The sequence below is a fragment of the Coregonus lavaretus genome (assembly GCF_964263955.1).
Source record: "Coregonus lavaretus genome assembly, chromosome: 12".
Taxonomy (NCBI): domain Eukaryota; kingdom Metazoa; phylum Chordata; class Actinopteri; order Salmoniformes; family Salmonidae; genus Coregonus; species Coregonus lavaretus.
The window spans coordinates 7986239-8005570 of NC_139999.1; the positions used below are offsets into that span (position 1 = coordinate 7986239).

The following is a 19332-nucleotide window of genomic DNA, read 5'->3' on the forward strand; positions in this document are numbered from 1 at the left end:
CTCCATCACTCTACTTCTTGCTAAAATGACCATGAAGGCCTGATTCACACAGTCTCCTCTGAACAGTTAATGTTGAGATGTGTCTGTTACTTGAACTCTGTGAAGCATTTATTTGGGCTGCAATTTCTGAGGCTGGTAACTCTAATGAACTTATCCTCTGCAGCAGAGGTAACTCTGGGTCTTCCATTCCTGTGGCGGCCCTCATGAGAGTCAGTTTCATCATAGCGATGGTTTTTGTGACTGCACTTGACGAAACTTTCAAAGTTCTTGAAATGTTCCGTATTGACTGACCTTCATGTCTTAAAGTAATGATGGACTGTCGTTTCTATTTGCTTATTTGAGCTGTTCTTGCCATAACATAGACTTGGTATTTTACCAAATAGGGCTATCTTCTGTATACCCCCCTACCTTGTCACAACACAACTGATTGGCTCAAACGCATTAAGAAGGAAATAAATTCCACAAATTAACTTTTAAGAAGGCACACCTGTTAATTGAAATGCATTTCAGGTGACTACCTCATGAAGCTGGTTGAGAGAATGCCAAGAGTGTGCAAAGCTGTAATCAAGGCAAAGGGTGGCTATTTGAAGAATCTCAAATATAAAATATATTTATATTAGTTTAACACTTTTTTGGTTACTACATGATACCATATGTGTTATTTTATAGTTTCGATGTCTTCACTATTCTTCTACAATGAATAAAAAAATAAAAAAATAAAGAAAAACCGTTGACTGAGTAGGTGTGTCCAAACTTTTGACTGGTACTGTATATATATATATGTGATGGGATGTATAGACATTATGTACAGTATGTGGATAGAATATATAGTATATCTGAAGAATACGTGGATAAAATAGTATATGTACAGAAATAGTTGAATTGGATGGCCTTGACTAGAATACAGTATACATATAAAGTGGGTAAAACAGTATGTAAACATTATTAAAGTGACCAGTGTTCCATTATTAAAGTGACCAGTGTTCTATGTCTATGTACTTAGACAGAAGCCTCTAAGGTGCAGGGTTGAGTAACCGGGTGGTAGCCGGCTGGTGACAGTGACTAAAGTCCAGGGCAGGGAACTGGGCAGAAGGAGATCGGGAAGGAAAGAAGAAAAAGATGGTATGTAGAAGAATGAGAAGGTATTGTAGAAGACAGGCATGTTTAAAGGCCCAGTTCAGTCAAAAATGTGATTTTCCTGTGTTTTATATATACTTCCACACAATGAGGTTGGAATAATACAGTGACATTTAGAAAATTATGATAATGTCATTTTAGTGTAAGAGCTGTTTGAAAAGAATGCCTGAAATTTCAGCCTGTTTTGGTGGAATGGAGTTTTGGCCTGCCTGGTGATATCACCAGGTGGTAAATTGGTTAAAACCAATAAGAAAGAGAGTTCCAAACCTTTCTGTCAATAACAGCTAGTTTTCAGTTTTCCCCTCCCCACTCAGACCACAGTCCTAGCAAAATTCTTGCTTGAGAAATTGCTCTTTGCTAAAAAGCTATTTTTGTTTATTTTAATTTAAAATGATCACAGTAAGATACTTAATTATTAGCCATAGATTATTTGATATTGAGATACAAACGTCTGCATTGGACCTTTAAGCACAGCAATAATTATTTAATGCCACTGTCCTTTTCCCCCCTCCATGTCTCTCACACTGACACTATCATACCATCCAGCCAAACTACACAATAACCAACATGCCTGGAGACTCTTCTGTGACCAGACGACGAATTCAGTTCCACCTCCCTAAACAAGCTCTTTTCTTCCCCACTATTAGCAGACAATGAATGCCAGAACACAAATAATCAATGGTGAGTCCCTAGAAAGAACAGGGGGGGGGGGGGGGGGGGGCAATAAAAGGGACGATGTCTGTCTTTGGGATGTACTAGGTCAGTCTCAGCTTTGTGTCTGTCACATGACCATCTCACAGCCAGGGTCATGTTCACTAGGTCACCAAACAGAAGAAAACACACAAACAGAGAGGGACTACCTGAACCTGTCCCTATTTTTTCGTTTTTCCGTTGCAAAGTGTTTTGGTTTGTTGTGCGCTAATGAATAGGACCCTGTTACGTAGAGACACAGTAGGGTGGACAATAACCACAATAACACGTACACTAGAGGGAGAGCAGGTATGGTTACAATATAAAAAGTTGGTGGGTGTTTCCCAGGTGTTCTGTCTGGGTACGAGAGGAAGGGGAATGTGTGAAGACTTGTCTGCAGATAGTGTTTAGTTGACTCTCAGAAGGGTGAGTAGGTTAATGATGCTTTGGACATACATTTTCTGTTTGCAGTCTTTGGTAAAATGAAAATGTAAGACATTGAAGAAGACATAACTTATGTTTTAGTCTTTGGTAACATGTACAGTGGGGAGAACAAGTATTTGATACACTGCCGATTTTGCAGGATTTCCTGCTTACAAAGCATGTAGAGGTCTGTAATTTTTATCATCGGTACACTTCAACTGTGAGAGACGGAATCTAAAACAAAAATCCAGAAAATCACATTGTATGATTTTTAAGTAATTATTTTGCATTTTATTGCATGACATAAGTATTTGATACATCAGAAAAGCAGAACTTAATATTTGGTACAGAAACCTTTGCTTGCAATTACAGAGATCATATGTTTCCTGTAGGTCTTGACCAGGTTTGCACACACTTCAGCAGTGATTTTGGCCCACTCCTCCATACAGACCTTCTCCAGATCCTTCAGGTTTCGGGGCTGTCGCTGGGCAATACGGACTTTCAGCTCCCTCCAAAGATGTTCTATTGGGTTCAGGTCTGGAGACTGGCTAGGCCACTCTAGGACCTTGAGATGCTTCTTACGGAGCCACTCCTTAGTTGCCCTGGCTGTGTATTTCTGGTCGTTGTCATGCTGGAAGACCCAGCCACGACCCATCTTCAATGCTCTTACTGAGGGAAGGAGGTTGTTGGCCAAGATCTCGCGATACATGGCCCCATCCATCCTCCCCTCAATACGGTGCAGTCGTCCTGTCCCCTTTGCAGAAAAGCATCCCCAAAGAATTATGTTTCCACCTCCATGCTTCACGGTTGGGATGGTGTTCTTGGGGTTGTACTAATCCTTCTTCTTCCTCCAAACACAGCGAGTGGAGTTTAGACCAAAAAGCTCTATTTTTGTCTCATCAGACCACATGACCTTCTCCCATTCCTCCTCTGGATAATCCAGATGATCATTGGCAAACTTCAGACGGGCCTGGACATGCGCTGGCTTGAGCAGGGGGACCTTGCGTGCGCTGCAGGATTTTAATCCATGACGGCGTAGTGTGTTACTAATGGTTTTCTTTGAGACTGTGGTCCCAGCTCTCTTCAGGTCATTGACCAGGTCCTGCCGTGTAGTTCTGGGCTGATCCCTCACCTTCCTCATGATCATTGATGCCCCACGAGGTGAGATCTTGCATGGAGCCCCAGACCGAGGGTGATTGACCGTCATCTTGAACTTCTTCAATTTTCTAATAATTGCGCCAACAGTTGTTGCCTTCTCACCAAGCTGCTTGCCTATTGTCCTGTAGCCCATCCCAGCCTTGTGCAGGTCTACAATTGTATCCCTGATGTCCTTACACAGCTCTCTGGTCTTGGCCATTGTGGAGAGGTTGGAGTCTGTTTGATTGAGTGTGTGGACAGGTGTCTTTTATACAGGTAACAAGTTCAAACAGGTGCAGTTAATACAGGTAATGAGTGGAGAACAGGAGGGCTTCTTAAAGAAAATCTAACAGGTCTGTGAGAGCCGGAATTCTTACTGGTTGGTAGGTGATCAAATACTTATGTCATGCAATAAAATGCAAATTAATTACTTAAAAATCATACAATGTGATTTTCAGGATTTTTGTTTTAGATTCCGTCTCTCACAGTTGAAGTGTACCTATGATACAAATTACAGACCTCTACATGCTTTGTAAGTAGGAAAACCTGCAAAATCGGCAGTGTATCAAATACTTGTTCTCCCCACTGTATCACAATTGTAACATAAATATTGAATACCTTTTTTTATGAAATATTGAGTGCATTAGACAGATCACAATTAGTGAATTTCTTTATACACAGGGGTCAGAGCATGCACAGAATTGTCCGTTTTTTTCTCAGAAGCTTGGATGATCTGGGAGATTTTATGGATATGAGTAAATTGATAGATCAATTAAGAATTATTGTGTGATTCTAACTAACCGTTCATGTCTGCTTTGGAACAGACCAGACCAGACCAGACCAGACCAGACCAAACCACCATGGCAGAATCATGTCATCACTGATCCTACTGGTCGTCCTCACCATCAAAGGTAAACTATCATGTTTAACACCTTTCCACATCCCCCACCCCTTCCTATTGTTCACTTGAATGAATCCACTTTTCATGTATTTAAATTGTGTCTATTATCATTCATTCCCTCCCAGGTGTACTGGGCCAGAGGATCATCGGGGGTCAGGAGGTGAAGTCCTACTTTATAAAGTACCAAGCCTCCATCCAGTACAACAACTACCACTACTGTGGAGGCAACCTCATACACCCTCAGTGGGTGGTGTCTGCTGCCCACTGCTGGAAACCGTGAGTAGTGCAACTTAAAATGAATCTTGTAAAGGTCGCGTCCCCTTGCTCAGACGTTGCATGCATCAACCAATGGTGGCGTGCTACGTCATCGACAGATTACTATATCATATGATGTGGTTAGCAGATACTTAAAATACCTATCCAGGCATTGTAAGATGTGGCATGCGTCAGCCACAACTGGGCAGAGGAACGCACAGCCACTGTGTATGGGGGTGCCGAGAGTCTAGCTAATCTCGACCACCAGCTGGCTCTCTCTCCGAATTTATTCGGTCTGGCAATTGAAGCTACGTCTTGTACTACATCAGGGTTCTTCAATTCCGGACCTGGAGGGCCGAAACACCTCTGTTTTTCATCCTCTCCTTCTAATCAGGGGCTAATTCAGACCTGGGACACCAGGTGAGTGCAATTAACTACCAGGTAGAAATAAAAAACAGAAGTCGGCCCTCCAGGACCGGAATTGAAGAACCCTGTACTACATGATAGGTTATGATACCATCATAGGATAGAGTTAGGCATTTAGGCAACTTAATTATTGTGTATTTTATTCGTCTTGTAAGTAGTCCTGTTATTATTATTTTTATTATTTATTATTTTTAATTCTGCATCGTTTTAACTCAGAATTTCAAGACACCTGTTATATTCGGCACATGTAACAAATTCAATTTGATATATTTTTTTTTTGTCATTTAGAAGAAGCTCTTTGCGACTTACAGGAGCAATTAGGGTTCAGTGCCTTGCTCAATGACACATCGGCTGATTTTTCACTTAGTCGCCTCCGGGATTCAAACCAGAGACCTTTCTGTTAATAAAAAAGAAATCAGTAAATATGAAGCATGCAGTTACTAATAATATCAATAATATCGGTTACCCCAATAAGGGTGTTTTGTACATAAATATCGAGCGTCGAATTTTGATATCTGAGTTTAGATATTGAATATAAAATCACTGTAGCAAGTTTTCAACATTAGTACTATTTACATAGACGACTGGTAATTGTGTTAAGGGACAGATCAGTTGCGCTGGGGGATCTCGAACGTCTCACACCATCAGGCTCTCCCGACTCACGGCTCCATTCTTGCGCAGGTTGTTCTTCTTGGAGGGCGTCAAGCTCTAGTCATCGCTCATGTAGGGAGGCGAGGGAGGGGCTGGTTAGTCGACGTCGGGGTAGGCGGAGGGCGGGGACATGGGGAGTGGAGGGTGTCCGCGGAGGGCCCTGCCTCTGTCCGAGTGTTCAGGCGCTAGCGGCTCCTCGCCCTCTGCTGCTCACCTAGATGCTTCTTTAAAACCTCTTAAGGATCGGACCCTTTTTTTCAATTTTCGCCTAAAATGACATACCCAAATCTAATTGCCTGTAGTTCAGGACCTGAAGCAAGGATATGCATTTTCTTGATACCATTTGAAAGGAAACACTTTGAAGTTTGTGGAAATGTGAAATTAATGTAGGAGAATATAATACATTAGATCTGGTAAAATATAGTACGAACAAAAAACCATGCGTTTTTTACAATTATTTTTTATCATCTTTGAAATGCAAGAGAAAGGCCACTATATATATATATATATATATATAGGGATGTAGCTCAGTTGATAGAGCATGGCGTTTGCAACGCCAGGGTTGTGGGTTCGATTCCCACAGGGGGTATGAAAAATAAAAAAATAATGTATGCACTAACTGTAAGTAGCTCTGGATAAGAGCGTCTGCTAAATGAAAAAAAAAAAAAAAATATATATATATATAATATTGCAGTTTAAGCGCAATTTAGATGTTGGCCACTAGATGGCAGCAGTGTGTGTGCAAAGTTTCAGATTGATCCAGTGACGCATTGCATCACTGGACTATTTTGTATCAAGTCTGCCCAAATGTGCCGAATTGGTCAGTTGGTACATTTTCAAGTACATAACTATAGAGAACATGCAAAAATGATATGGTAATACAAAATGTAAGTTTACACACTCCCAGGAATGTCATACATGATGGATCATTAGCTTATACACTAACTTTCACACATCTAGATGGCCGGGCGGGGTGGGTGTGGAGCCAGAGACAGCAGGGGTTCAACCTGTAGAACCCAGTTCCTACATTTGAATATAAAAATTGATTTTATCAAACAAAACTATGCTACATTTTATCTCTGGGACCCTTAGGATGACAAATCAGAGCAATATTATTGAATGTAAGTACATTATTTACCTTCAGAGGTGAATGTATCAAACCAGTTGTCGTGATAAGTATTTTGTTGTTGTGCACTCTCCTCAAACAATAGCATGGTATTTTTTCACTGTAATAGCTACTGTAAATTGGACAGTGCAGTTAGATTAACATGAATTTAAGCTTTCTGCCCATATTTGACATGTCTATGTCCTGGAAAGTTTGCTGTTACTTACAACAGTCATGCTAATCACATTAGCGCACGTTAGCTCAACCGTCCCGTATACGGGACACCGATCCCGTAGAGGTTAACATGGCTTCACGCATAAATTACATTCTTCAAGAATCAATAGGTATACTATTTATTGAAATAACCATTAAACAGCAGGACATCTTACAGATTGTGTCTTTAGAATGAAGTGGAATGATTCATGCTAGTTATCATTTAAGTTCCAAGATACCGGGTTGCCAGATCCGAGTGCTAACCTGCTCTCCTCCATCTCTCTACAGGGCCAACCTGCTCAAAGTGGTTCTGGGTGAGCACAGTTTCTCCAGTCTGGAGGGCTTTGAGCAGGAGTTCAATGTTTCCAAGGTGCTGGTCTACTACATGTACAATTACATGACCTTTGACAACGACATCATGCTGCTCAAAGTAAGGGATACGATGGTTTTCATTTGATGCATTTATCCCTATCTTGCCGAACTACTGACAGTAAGGTTAGGGTTAAAGGGCATATGATATATTGTATTACCGCAGATGCCATAAAGGTCCATAGTGGTGTGCTTAATTTTATCTCACTCTATCGCTTTACCTCTCTCCCTCTCTCCCCATCCCCTCCATCCCTCTATCATCAGCTGGAGAGGCCGGTCATCCTCAACGCCAACGTCCAGCCCGCCGTCCTGCCCAGAGTGGACACGTCCCCGTTGCAGCAGGGAACGGCCTGTACGGTGAGTGGCTGGGGGGTCACCAACATCTTCAGCTACTACCTGTCCCCTGTGCTCCGAGCCGTGGACGTCAACGTCATCACCAACTGCCAGTATTACTACTACTTCAGGATCACTGACAACATGCTCTGTGCTGGCTATAGCTTTGGAGGGAAGGACTCCTGTCAGGTGAGAGAGAAGAAGAGATCTGTACAGGCTCTATTTCAGTGTCCATAGTCCACAACTAGCACACTACTTAGAATGAAGGAAGGTATTGGGCATGCATTCTAGGTAGAAAGCTAGTATGGACATTGGAATATAGCCTGTGTCTGACTGTCAGACTGTCAGTCTTGTGATGAATGCTATGAGTATGTCATGTACTGTATATCTACAGTTGAAGTCGGAAGTTTACATACACTTAGGTTGGAGTCATTAAAACATGTTTTTCAACCACTGCATACATTTCTTGTTAACAAACTATCTAGTTTTGGCAAGTCGGTTAGGACATCTACTTTGTGCATGACACAAGTAATTTTTCCAACAATTGTTTACAGACAGATTATTTCACTTATAATTCACTGTATCACAATTCCAGTAGGTCAGAAGTTTACATACACTAAGTTGACTGTGCCTTTAAACAGCTTTGAAAATTCCAGAAAATGATGTCATGGCTTTAGAAGCTTCTGATAGGCTAATTGACATAATTTGAGTCAATTGGAGGTGTACCTGTGGATGTATTTCAAGGCCTACCTTCAAACTCAGTGCCTCTTTGCTTGACATTATGGGAAAATCTAAAGAAATCAGCCAAGAACTCAGGAAAAAGAATTGTAGACCTCCACAAGTCTGGTTCATCCTTGGGAGCAATTTCCAAACGCCTGAAGGTACCACGTTCATCTGTACAAACAATGGTACGCAAGTATAAACACCATAGGACCACGCAGCCGTCATACCGCTCAGGAAGGAGATGCGTTCTGTCTCCTAGAGATTAACATACTTTGGTGCGAAAAGTGCAAATCAATCCCAGAACAACAGCAAAGGACCTTGTGAAGATGCTGGAGGAAACAGGTACAAAAGTATCTATATCCACAGTAAAACAAGTCCTATATTGACATAACCTGAAAGGCCGCTCAGCAAGGAAGAAGCCACTGCTCCAAAACCGCCATAAAAAAGCCAGACTACGGTTTGCAACTGCACATGGGGACAAAGATCGTACTTTTTTGAGAAATGTCCTCTGGTCTGATGAAACAAAAATAGAACTGTTTGGCCACAATGACCATCGTTGTTTGGAGGAAAAAGGGGGTTGCTTGCAAGCCGAAGAACACCATCCCAACCGTGAAGCACGGGGGTGGCAGCATCATGCTGTGGGGGTGCTTTGCTGCATCAGGGACTGGTGCACTTCACAAAATAGATGGCATCATGAGGAAGGAAAATTATGTGGATATATTAAAGCAACGTCTCAAGACATCAGTCAGGAAGTTAAAGCTTGGTCGCAAATGTGTCTTCCAAATTGACAATGACCCCAAGCATACTTCCAAAGTTGTGGCAAAATGGCTTAAGGACAACAAAGTCAAGGTATTGGAGTAGCCATCACAAAGCCCTGACCTCACTCCTATAGAAAATGTGTGGGCAGAACTGAAAAAGCGTGTGCGAGCAAGGAGGCCTACAAACCTGACTCAGTTACACCAGCTCTGTCAGGAGGAATGGGCCAAAATTCACCCAACTTATTGTGGGAAGCTTGTGGAAGGCTACCTGAAACATTTGACCCAAGTTAAACAATTTAAAGGCAATGCTACCAAATACTAATTGAGTGTATGTAAACTTCTGACCCACTTGGAATGTGATGAAAGAAATAAAAGCTGAAATAAACCATTCTCTCTACTAGTATTCTGACATTTCACATTCTTAAAATAAAGTGATGATCCTAACTGACCTAAAACAGGGAATTCTTACTAGGATTAAATGTCAGGAATTGTGAAAAACTGAGTTTAAATGTATTTGGCTAAGGTGTATGTAAACTTCCCACTTCAACTGTATGTATGCCAAGCAAATTTCGCTGTGGGATATTAAAATATTCTATTTACTTTTATTCTATCAGGGTGACTCGGGCGGCCCACTCATCTGTAACGGGCACTTTGAGGGCATTGTTTCCTGGGGCATCAGCTGTGCCAACCCCAACTTCCCTGGCGTCTACACCAAGATCAGGATGTACCTCAGCTGGATCAACTGGATCATCCAGAACGACAGCTAGTGACTTGTTGTTGGTCTTCTCCTTTCTAAAGATCAGAATGGGATCAACTTACAGTGAGGGGAAAAAAAGTATTTGATCCCCTGCTGATTTTGTACGTTTGCCCACTGACAAAGAAATGATCAGTCTATAATTTTAATGGTAGGTTTATTTGAACAGTGAGAGACAGAATAACAACTAAAAAATCCAGAAAAACGCATGTCAAAAATGTTATAAATTGATTTGCATTTTAATGAGGGAAATAAGTATTTGACCCCCTCTCAATCAGAAAGATTTCTGGCTCCCAGGTGTCTTTTATACAGGTAACGAGCTGAGATTAGGAGCACACTCTTAAAGGGAGTTGGTAGACTGTTGGGACTGTTGGTAGACTGTTGGGACTGTTGGCTAGATCAAAGCTCTCAGGCTCCTCTGTTCTTATTTTATCAGGACAACTAATGTTGTGGTAAAGACAACTCATAACAACATCAGTCTGTTTGTTTCGCTGTCTGCCTGCATGGCCTCTGGGAATGTGGTGTTGGCACGTCAGATAATGACCCAGGGAAAGTATTATATTAAAATGTGATTGTCATGCATATACCAAGCACAAGGACAAATCCCATGTACTCTGTGGTTATGAAGATATCATGTTTATCATATTGCCGCGAAAAAACACCATCCCATGATCATCTAGGTGTGTCATGTATATTTCCTATGGATTGGTGTGGACAGTCACAAGACTCTCTTTGCTTTGAATACCTTCATTGTATTGATGATCTATTGCTGTGATTGATTGATGTCATTTAGAATTCACTCTTTGTCTGTCTCTTCTCAGTTGACGAGTTCAGGTCTGCCTTTCTGGTCTGGAGCAAAGAGATGTCCCCATCCCTTGACCTTTGACCCCAACAATGTAAGTTTTACACAACCTACTGTATTTTCCTCAGTCTCAGTCACACACAGTGTTCTGCATTTGTCTCATTTGCCTGTCGAACCGGTCAGCGGGAATGATTTGAAATGTCATTATCTCAGCTGATAACACACTCCTCACATTCTCTCTGGTTGTATATTGGATTGGTTCTTATCTAACCTGTGAGAACCACTTACCTGCTGCTGCAGACAAAGCAAGATGGATAAAATCTACCTCATCCCCACCTTTACGCACACATAAACACAGACACGCACACGCACACGCACACGCACACGCACACACACACAAACACAAACACACACACACACACACACACACAAGCACAAGCACACACAATGGAGCTATAGAGGTGAAGAATCTGTGACCAAGGGGTTCAAATGTTGTTTGAGTGTGAACACGCCTCTCCTCTCTTATCTTTTATGCTACGTTCCTCTCCTCTGTTATCTTTTATGCTACGTTCCTCTCCTCTCTTAACTCCGCTGCTCTCCCTCCTTCCTTTCTCCTCACCTTTCCGATCCTCTCCTCCTGTCTTCTCCGTTCCTCCTCCTCTCACCTCGTCTTTCTTCACCTATGCTATGTTTCTTTGTTCCCCTCCTCTCTGTTCTCTCCTCTCTGTTCTCTCCTCCCCGTTCCCCTCCTCTCTGTTCTCTCCTCCCCGTTCCCCTCCTCTCTGTTCTCTCCTCTCTGTTCACCTGCTCTCTGTTTTCTCCTCCCCGTTCCCCTCCTCTCTGTTCTCTCCTCTCTGTTCTCTCCTCTCTGTTCTCTCCTCTCTGTTCTCTCCTCTCTGTTCCCCTCATCTCTGTTCTCTCCTCTCTGTTCCCCTCATCTCTGTTCCCTCATCTCTGTTCTCTCTTCTCTCCTCTCCTCTCTGTTCTCTCCTCTCTGTTCTCTCCTCTCTGTTCCCCTCATCTCTGTTCTCTCCTCTCTGTTCTCTCCTCTCTGTTCTCTCCTCTCTGTTCTCTCCTCTCTGTTCCCCTCATCTCTGTTCTCTCCTCTCTGTTCTCTCCTCTCTGTTCCCATCATCTCTGTTCTCTCCTCTCTGTTCCCCTCATCTCTGTTCTCTCCTCTCTGTTCTCTCATTTCTGTTCTCTCCTCTCTGTTCCCCTCTTCTCTGTTCTCTCCTCTCTGTTCCCCTCTTCTCTGTTCTCTCCTCTCTGTTCCCATCATCTCCGTTCTCTCCTCTCTGTTCCCATCATCTCTGTTCCCTTCCTCTCTGTTCTCTCCTCTCTGTTCCCTTCCTCTCTGTTCCCTTCCTCTCTGTTCTCTCTTCTCTGTTCTCTCCTCTCTGTTCCCATCATCTCTGTTCTCTCCTCTCTGTTCTCTCCTCTCTGTTCCCCTCCTCTCTGTTCTCTCCTCCCCGTTCCCCTCCTCTCTGTTCTCTCCTCTCTGTTCACCTGCTCTCTGTTTTCTCCTCCCCGTTCCCAGTAACATCTGACAAAAATATCTAAAAACACTGAAGCAGCAAACTTTGTGAATACCAATATGTGTGTCATTCTCAAAACTTTTGACCACGACTGTACATTGTCATACTTGAGTAAAAGTAGAGATACCTTAATAGAAAATGACTCAAGTAAAAGTGAAAGTCACCCAGTAAAATACTACTTGAGTAAGTCTAAAAGTATTTGTTTTTAAATATACTGAAGTATGAAGAGTAAATGGAATTGCTAAAATATACTTCAGTATTAAAAGTGAAAGTATAAATCATTTCAAATTCCTTATTTTAAGCAAACCAGACGACACAATTGTATTTTATTTATGTATTTATTTATTGATGGATAGCCAGGGGCACACTCCAACACTCAGACATAATTTACAACAAAGCATTTGTGTTTAGTGAGTCCACCAGATCAGAGGCAGTAGGGATGACCAGGGATGTTCTCTTGATAAGTGTGTGAATTGGACCATTTTCCTGTCCTGCTAAGCATTCAAAATGTAACTTCTAAATTAGTACTTTTGGGTTTCAGGGAAAATGTATGGAATAAAAAGTACATTCTTTTCTTTAGGAATGTAGTGAAGTAAAAGTTGTCAAAAATATAAACAGTAAAGTAAAGTACAGATACCCCAAAAAACTACTTAAGTAGTATTTTAAAGTATTTTTTACTTAAGTGCTTTACACCACTGATGCTGACCACATGGAAATAAGTGTTGCATAAAGTCAGAGATGCTTTCATGTGTTATACTTTGTACAATTTCAAAAATACATTTTTCAAAAATCACGATCAAATGATTGGTCTATCAATCAATCAATCAATCAATCAATCAAGAGAGGAAAGGGGAGACTTCTCTTTAGCTCTGCCTGCTCTACCTGATTGTTGGTGAATCAGATATGTTAACCCCAATATATAATGTTAAGCTCTTATTGACCATGCCAAAAACGCAATACATGACAGTAAATGTGATCTTTAGGCTGCAATGTGGAGAATGCGTGTTACAATCCGGCGGTGTGTGCAGAAAGGAACGCCATCTCTTAAAGCAGTGTCAGAGGGTTACGGGAGCTTCGAGGCCGTCGCTATCGCCAGGTACAGTTCACATAGTAGGTGCTCTTGGAGCTGTTCTAGGTTACGTCCCAAATCTAAATCCATTCTTCACCACTCCAATGCTGATCCCTGGTGTCAGGAACGTGTTATGACATCTTGACAACAGCCAAACGTTCTCATACAACTGTGTCAGAATGGCATATAATATAATATGCATAGTGCAGTGCGCAACGATATTCATTTTATTTTCATCAACTGTATTGTAAAATGTCTTGTATCTGTAATATCTGCAGGTGGCTGCAGACAGTTCATGAGAGAGGTAAGGATCATTCAAGCGTGGCGTCAGTGTGTAATTTACCGCATCTCCACTGTAGGAGTAGTATGTCTCCTTCTGTTCCTATGCCTTCTGAGTGCTTATAGGTCCATGTTACATTCTGGTTACCAAAGCAGTTGTAGAGCAGGAAAGGTTATCTAAGGTGTCCCATGTACTACAACATGCTTATGCTTGTCTCTCCTCCTCCTCCTCATCCACCTCTTCCTTCTCCTCCTCCTCCACCACCTCTTCCTCCTCCTCCTCCACCTCTTCCTTCTCCTCCTCCTCCACCACCTCTTCCTCCTCCTCCACCACCTCTTCCTCCTCCTCCTCCTCCACCTCTTCCTCCTCCTCCTCCACCTCTTCCTCCTCCTCCTCCACCTCTTCCTTCTCCTCCTCCTCCACCACCTCTTCCTCCTCCTCCTCCACCACCTCTTCCTCCTCCTCCACCACCACCCCTTCCTCCTCCTCCACCACCATCTCTTCCTCCTCCTCCACCAACACATCTTCCTCATCCTCCCCCACCACCTCTTCCTCCTCCTCCACCTCTTCCTCCTCCACCTCTCCTTCTCCTCCACCACTTCTTCTTCCTCCACCACCACCTCTTCCTCCTCCTCCTCCACCACCACCTCTTCCTCCTCCTCCTCCTCCTCCACCACCTCCTCCTCCTCCTCCTCCACCACCTCCTCCTCCTCTCCAGTTTGGAGCCAGCTGGGACGTGTATCTGTCCAAGCCAGACGGCTCGTACGTAGAGATGAACGTAAGCAAGCTGCTTCCTGTCTCCTTCGGCCCTGAAGACCTGTCCATGAAGAAAGTCTTAAAGATCCCCAACGAGTACTAACCTGTTCATCTACTACCTGTTAACCTATTACCTGTAGACTACCTGTTATAAACTACCACTGTTTCATATTTAATCCTATTAGGAAACAAATAGCATTGGTGCTTTTTAAGTCAGGAGAGAGGAGTAGTTAAAGCTGTATTTGTATTTGTATTTACTAAGGATCCCCATTCTTGCTGGGGTCCGGCAACATTAAGGCAGTTATATACAATTTAAAATGTTACATAACATTACATTTTTTTTTTTTTTTTACAACTCATTAAGTGTGTTCCCTCAGGCCACTACATACAGTGTATTCGGAAAGTATTCAGACCCCTTCACTTTTTCCACATTTTGTTATGTTACAGCCTTATTCTAAAATTGATTAAATAAATGTTTTCCCTATCAATCTACAAACAATACTCCATAATGCCAAAGCAAAAACAGGTTTAAAAAAATATATATATTAAAAACTGAAATACCTTATTTACATAGGTATTCAGACCCTTTGCTACGAGACTCGAAATTGAGCTCAGGTGCATCCTGTTTCCATTGATCATACTTGAGATGTTTCTACAACTTGATTGGACTCCACCTGTGGTAAATTCAATTGACTGGCCATGATTTCGAAAGGCACACACCTGTCTATATAAGGTCCCACAGTTGACAGTGCATGTCAGAGCAAAGCCCAAGCCATGAGGTCGAAGGAATTGTATGTAGAGCTCCGAGACAGGATTGTGTCGAGGCGCAGAACTGGGGAAGTTTACCAAAACATTTCTGCAGCATTGAAGGTCCTCAAGAACACAGTGGCCTCCATCATTCTTAAATGGAAGAACTTTGGAACCACCAAGACTCATCCTAGAGCTGGCCGCCCAGCCAAACGGAGCAATCGACTCTCCCCATCCAACCTGACAGAGCTTGAGAAGATCTGCACAGAAGAATGTGCAGATCCTCTCCAAATACAGGTGTGCCAAGCTTGTAGTGTCATACCCAAGAAGACTCAAGGCTGTAATCGCTGCCAAATGTACTTCAACAAAGTACTGAATAAAGGGTCTGAATACTTGTAAATGTGATATTTCAGTTTTGTATTTTTAATACATTTGCAAAAATGTCTTAACCTGTTTTTGATTTGTTATTATGGGGTATTGTGTGTAGATTGATGAGGGTGGGGTGGGGGGTGGGGATTTAATCCATTTTAGAATAAGTCTGTAACGTGACAAAATGTGGAAAAAGTCAAGGGGTCTGAATACTTTCCGAATGCACTGTATGTACCCAGTAGGTCCCACAGGTCTTCTGGCACTGGGCCCAGGTGCATAGAACTCGCTTGTTAAACCATTTCCAGGGGATCTATTGTCCTTGAGGCTTTTAATACAATATTTTATCTCAATTTCGGATAACTCATCACAAAAATCCCTGAAATCATGATCTATCTTCTTAGCAATATTTGCTACATTGTCTAAGAAAGAACCCATATTAGAAGTTGACTGGGGATACAGTTACTTGACTTGTTATTGGTAGCATAAGTATTCACAACAATGAATTGAATGTGGTTGACATCTACCTATAGCATAATCCATCTCCCTCCATCATCTGCTTCATGACTCAGTATATGACTCTTAAAGTAGCCTTTTGAAACAGCGACACCAGCTGACCGATTGGTACCAAACTTATCTTTTTTAACCAATTGCAAATAACATCTGACATTTGCACCATGCATTGGTAAAACAAATAGCCTCAAGCTAACATTAAGTGTCAGTGCGAATTTCCCTGCCATAAAAAAGAAAAGAAAAATACAACAACTTGGCTCACACAAATAATGCTATTTCCTCACAAAATAAAGCGATTTACCAGATGCAAATAAAAATCGAAACCCACTGTTTGAATGTTAAATAACGAGGCAGAGGCATTGATGCGAGTAACCAGTCTTGTTCAGTATATTGCAATACATCCGAGTATCTTTAAGTACACCGGTAAAACACTGGAGTTGCAGTAATGAACATTTACCAACAGATGACATCATTGTGCCATCTTCCACCCATAACATATAAAATAGGACAGGAGTTGTCAATTCACTAACAAAACAAACCTAGTAGTAATTTCCAACATGAACAGTTAAGTATTTTTTTATTTTTTTATTTTTTTTAGTTAACCACTTAACACATTTTGATACTCTCTTCACTTTTATCTCTGTCTGTCAACAATCCCTAATGGGAAACCTACAGATTAAGTATTTTTGGTGGCTGGGACAGACGCCCGCAGCGTGAAAAGACAGGGGGCTTGACTGCGGGCTCCCGCACAGGCGTGTCACCTGACTGTCTAAGGGGAGTATTGATGGGCGAGGGAGTGGCCGACCTGTGATCCCCTGGCTCTTCGCCCAGTGCCTCAGGCCCCATGTGACTTGCTGGGGTTCCGTCTTTTGTCATGCGACCCCTATGACCATCAGAGTTCTGAGTAGATGCTGGCTCAGCAATCCGAAGGTCAACCCTGTTACGACGGTACAGTGATCCATTCACTTCGACCAAGTAGGAGCGTGGTGCCACTTTCTGTACACAGGATCCGAGTCTCCAGAGGCCCGTCCGGTCCCCTGGTAGTGGCTTCATTCGCACCGTTTCACCAACCCTGAGCTCAGGTAAGTATTTTGCTGATTTGTCGTAGATGAACTTGGAGACCTGTCTTCTGTGACGTAGCTTCACCAGCACGTCTGTCACCACACATGGCTCCAGGAGAGTGCTTGCTACTGGCAGAGCTGCTTTTAAACGCCGTGCCATGAGGCGCTGGGCCGGGCTGCTATCCATGCCTTCTGTCGGGGTATTGCGCCATTGCAGGATTGCTTTCCAGGCATCTTTGCCCTCTCGCAGAGCTTTTTTGCAGAGGTTCTTTGCGATTTTGACTGCCGACTCAGCCTTCCCATTAGCTTTTGGGTGTCGTGGTGATGAAGTGACGTGCTCGAATTCCCATTCTGCAGCAAATTTTCGGAACTCACATCCGGAGAATTGGGGTCCATTATCTGAAATTACCCTATCTGGCTGGCCATAGCGGGCAAACTGAGCCTTGCAGCGTTTGATCGTTGTCTCTGCTGAGAGGTCGGGGAGGAGGTCAATCTCCCAGAAGTCTGAGTAATGATCAACTACCAGCAGAAAGTCTTTGCCACTGTGCTGGAAGAGATCTAGACTTACTATCTGCCAGGGGCGCATTTGTAGCTCGTGGGACATCATCGTCTCTCTCTGTTGCTCAATGGTATATTCATTGCAGATTGTGCATTTACTGACATAGTCTTTGATTTCACTCTGCATTCCTGGCCAATACAGTGTGTCACGTGCTTGTCTGTAACAGGCCTCACCTCCAATGTAGGAACTTGGCCAGGTAGGTGACGAATCCGACGAAGCGCTGCACTGCCTTCACGTCAGATGGGTGGGGCATATCCAAGACAGCCTTCACTTTTTCTGGATCTGCCTTCAATCCGGTGGAGGACAAGATGTGCCCATAAAAGCGAACCTCTGGCACTTTAAACTAAAGCTTTTTTATGCTTAGCCTTAGCTTGACCTGTCTGCATCTGACCATCAGGGCCAGCAGCTTGGCGTCATGGTCACATTCTGCCTCCTCATCACTGTCCCCACAGCCCACTACGAGGATGTCATCTGCTATGGGTTCCACGCCGCTGAGTCCCATCAACAGCTCGTGCTGTTTCCGCTGATACACCTCTGGAGCCACGGAGACACCAAACGGGAGCTTCAACCACCTCTTCCTGCCCCAGGGTGTCCAAAAGGTGGTCATGTAGCTGCTGGGCTCGTCAAGCTTGCACTGCAGGAAGGCATCTCTGGCGTCCACGAGCGTGAAGACTATGGCCTTTGGGAGCTTGTAAAGAACATCCTCCAACGTGGGCATAATGTAATGTGAACGTCTCAGAGCCCGGTTGAGGTGTTTAGGATCTATGCATATCCGTAGCTTGTCTGGTTTCTTCACGATAACCATATTACTTATCCAGTCTGTAGGCTCGGTGACGGATATGATGTGGCCATCTGCTTCGTATTTGTCAAGCTGAGCCTTCGTAGCTGCTTTCATGGCCACTGGTACATTGCGAGGTGCACACTGGACAGGCTGGATTGCTGCATCCAACTCAAAGTGGACTTCGCCGGGAACTGACTCGACCGGTGCGTTGAAGACATCATGGTACTTGCTTAGGAGAGTCTCCTTGCTCAGGGGCCCAGCCTGGACTTTGTCTATAATGTTAAGATCAGCTGGGATGGTGAAGTTAATAAGCCCAAGGCGCTCGCATGTAGAACCTGACAGTAATGGCTGTTGACTAGCCTCAACTATTTCAAACTCAAGAGTGTGTTTCTGGCCACGTAAAACACACTCTGTCACAAACAGGCCTAAAGAGGTCATGAACTGGCCTGAATACAGTTTCAGCTTGGTGCTCCTCTGTGTGAGTTTGTCTCTGGGCGCGAGCCTCCTTTTATCTTTAAGGCTCATAACGTTACATGTGGCCCCTGAATCTAGCTGGCATTGCTGTGGTTTATTATTAAGTAGCAGAGTGACAAACCATTTTTTTCCTTTTGCCCTTACTGCCCCTATGCACTCGCTAGCATATCCATCCTCTGTGCTGTTGTTCCCTTCATCTGTGTTTATTTCAATGGAGTGCACTTTACCCTCCTTTCTCTTGCTTTTCATGCAGGCCCTTGCGAAGTGATTAGCTGTACCACAGGATTTGCATATTTTTCCATAGGCTGGGCAGTGTTCTTTTCCTCGTCCATGAGAAATGCCACAATATCGGCATGCATTGGGGTTGTCTACTGCAGAGTTGGCTGTAGTATTAGCATTAGCTGTGGCAAAAGGGAATTTCTTTACTGGCTGCCTGAATGTAGCATTGACATTGTCCATATGTTGCCTTTCTAGCTCCATGGACCTTATCTGTATATCCATAAGCTCTGCTGCA

The 19332-nt window shown here is 43.2% G+C and overlaps 1 protein-coding gene and 1 pseudogene across 2 annotated transcripts; both read left to right on the forward strand.

Annotated features, from left to right (window-relative positions):
* Positions 1-4258: 4258 nt before the first annotated feature.
* On the forward strand, positions 4259-9888 carry LOC311138308 (trypsin-3; the record flags this gene model as incomplete). Its single annotated transcript, XM_084172992.1, has 5 exons — positions 4259-4298; positions 4414-4564; positions 7227-7368; positions 7572-7829; positions 9736-9888. The coding sequence occupies 5 exons, from the start codon at positions 4259-4261 to the stop codon at positions 9886-9888; spliced, it is 744 nt and encodes a 247-aa protein (XP_084029118.1).
* Positions 9889-10378: 490 nt separating this feature from the next.
* Positions 10379-14420, forward strand: LOC311138309 (cytidine deaminase-like; annotated as a pseudogene). The gene is made up of 4 exons: positions 10379-10406; positions 13196-13322; positions 13560-13585; positions 14280-14420. The product of its transcript is annotated as a cytidine deaminase-like (transcript).
* The last annotated feature ends 4912 nt before the right edge of the window (positions 14421-19332 follow it).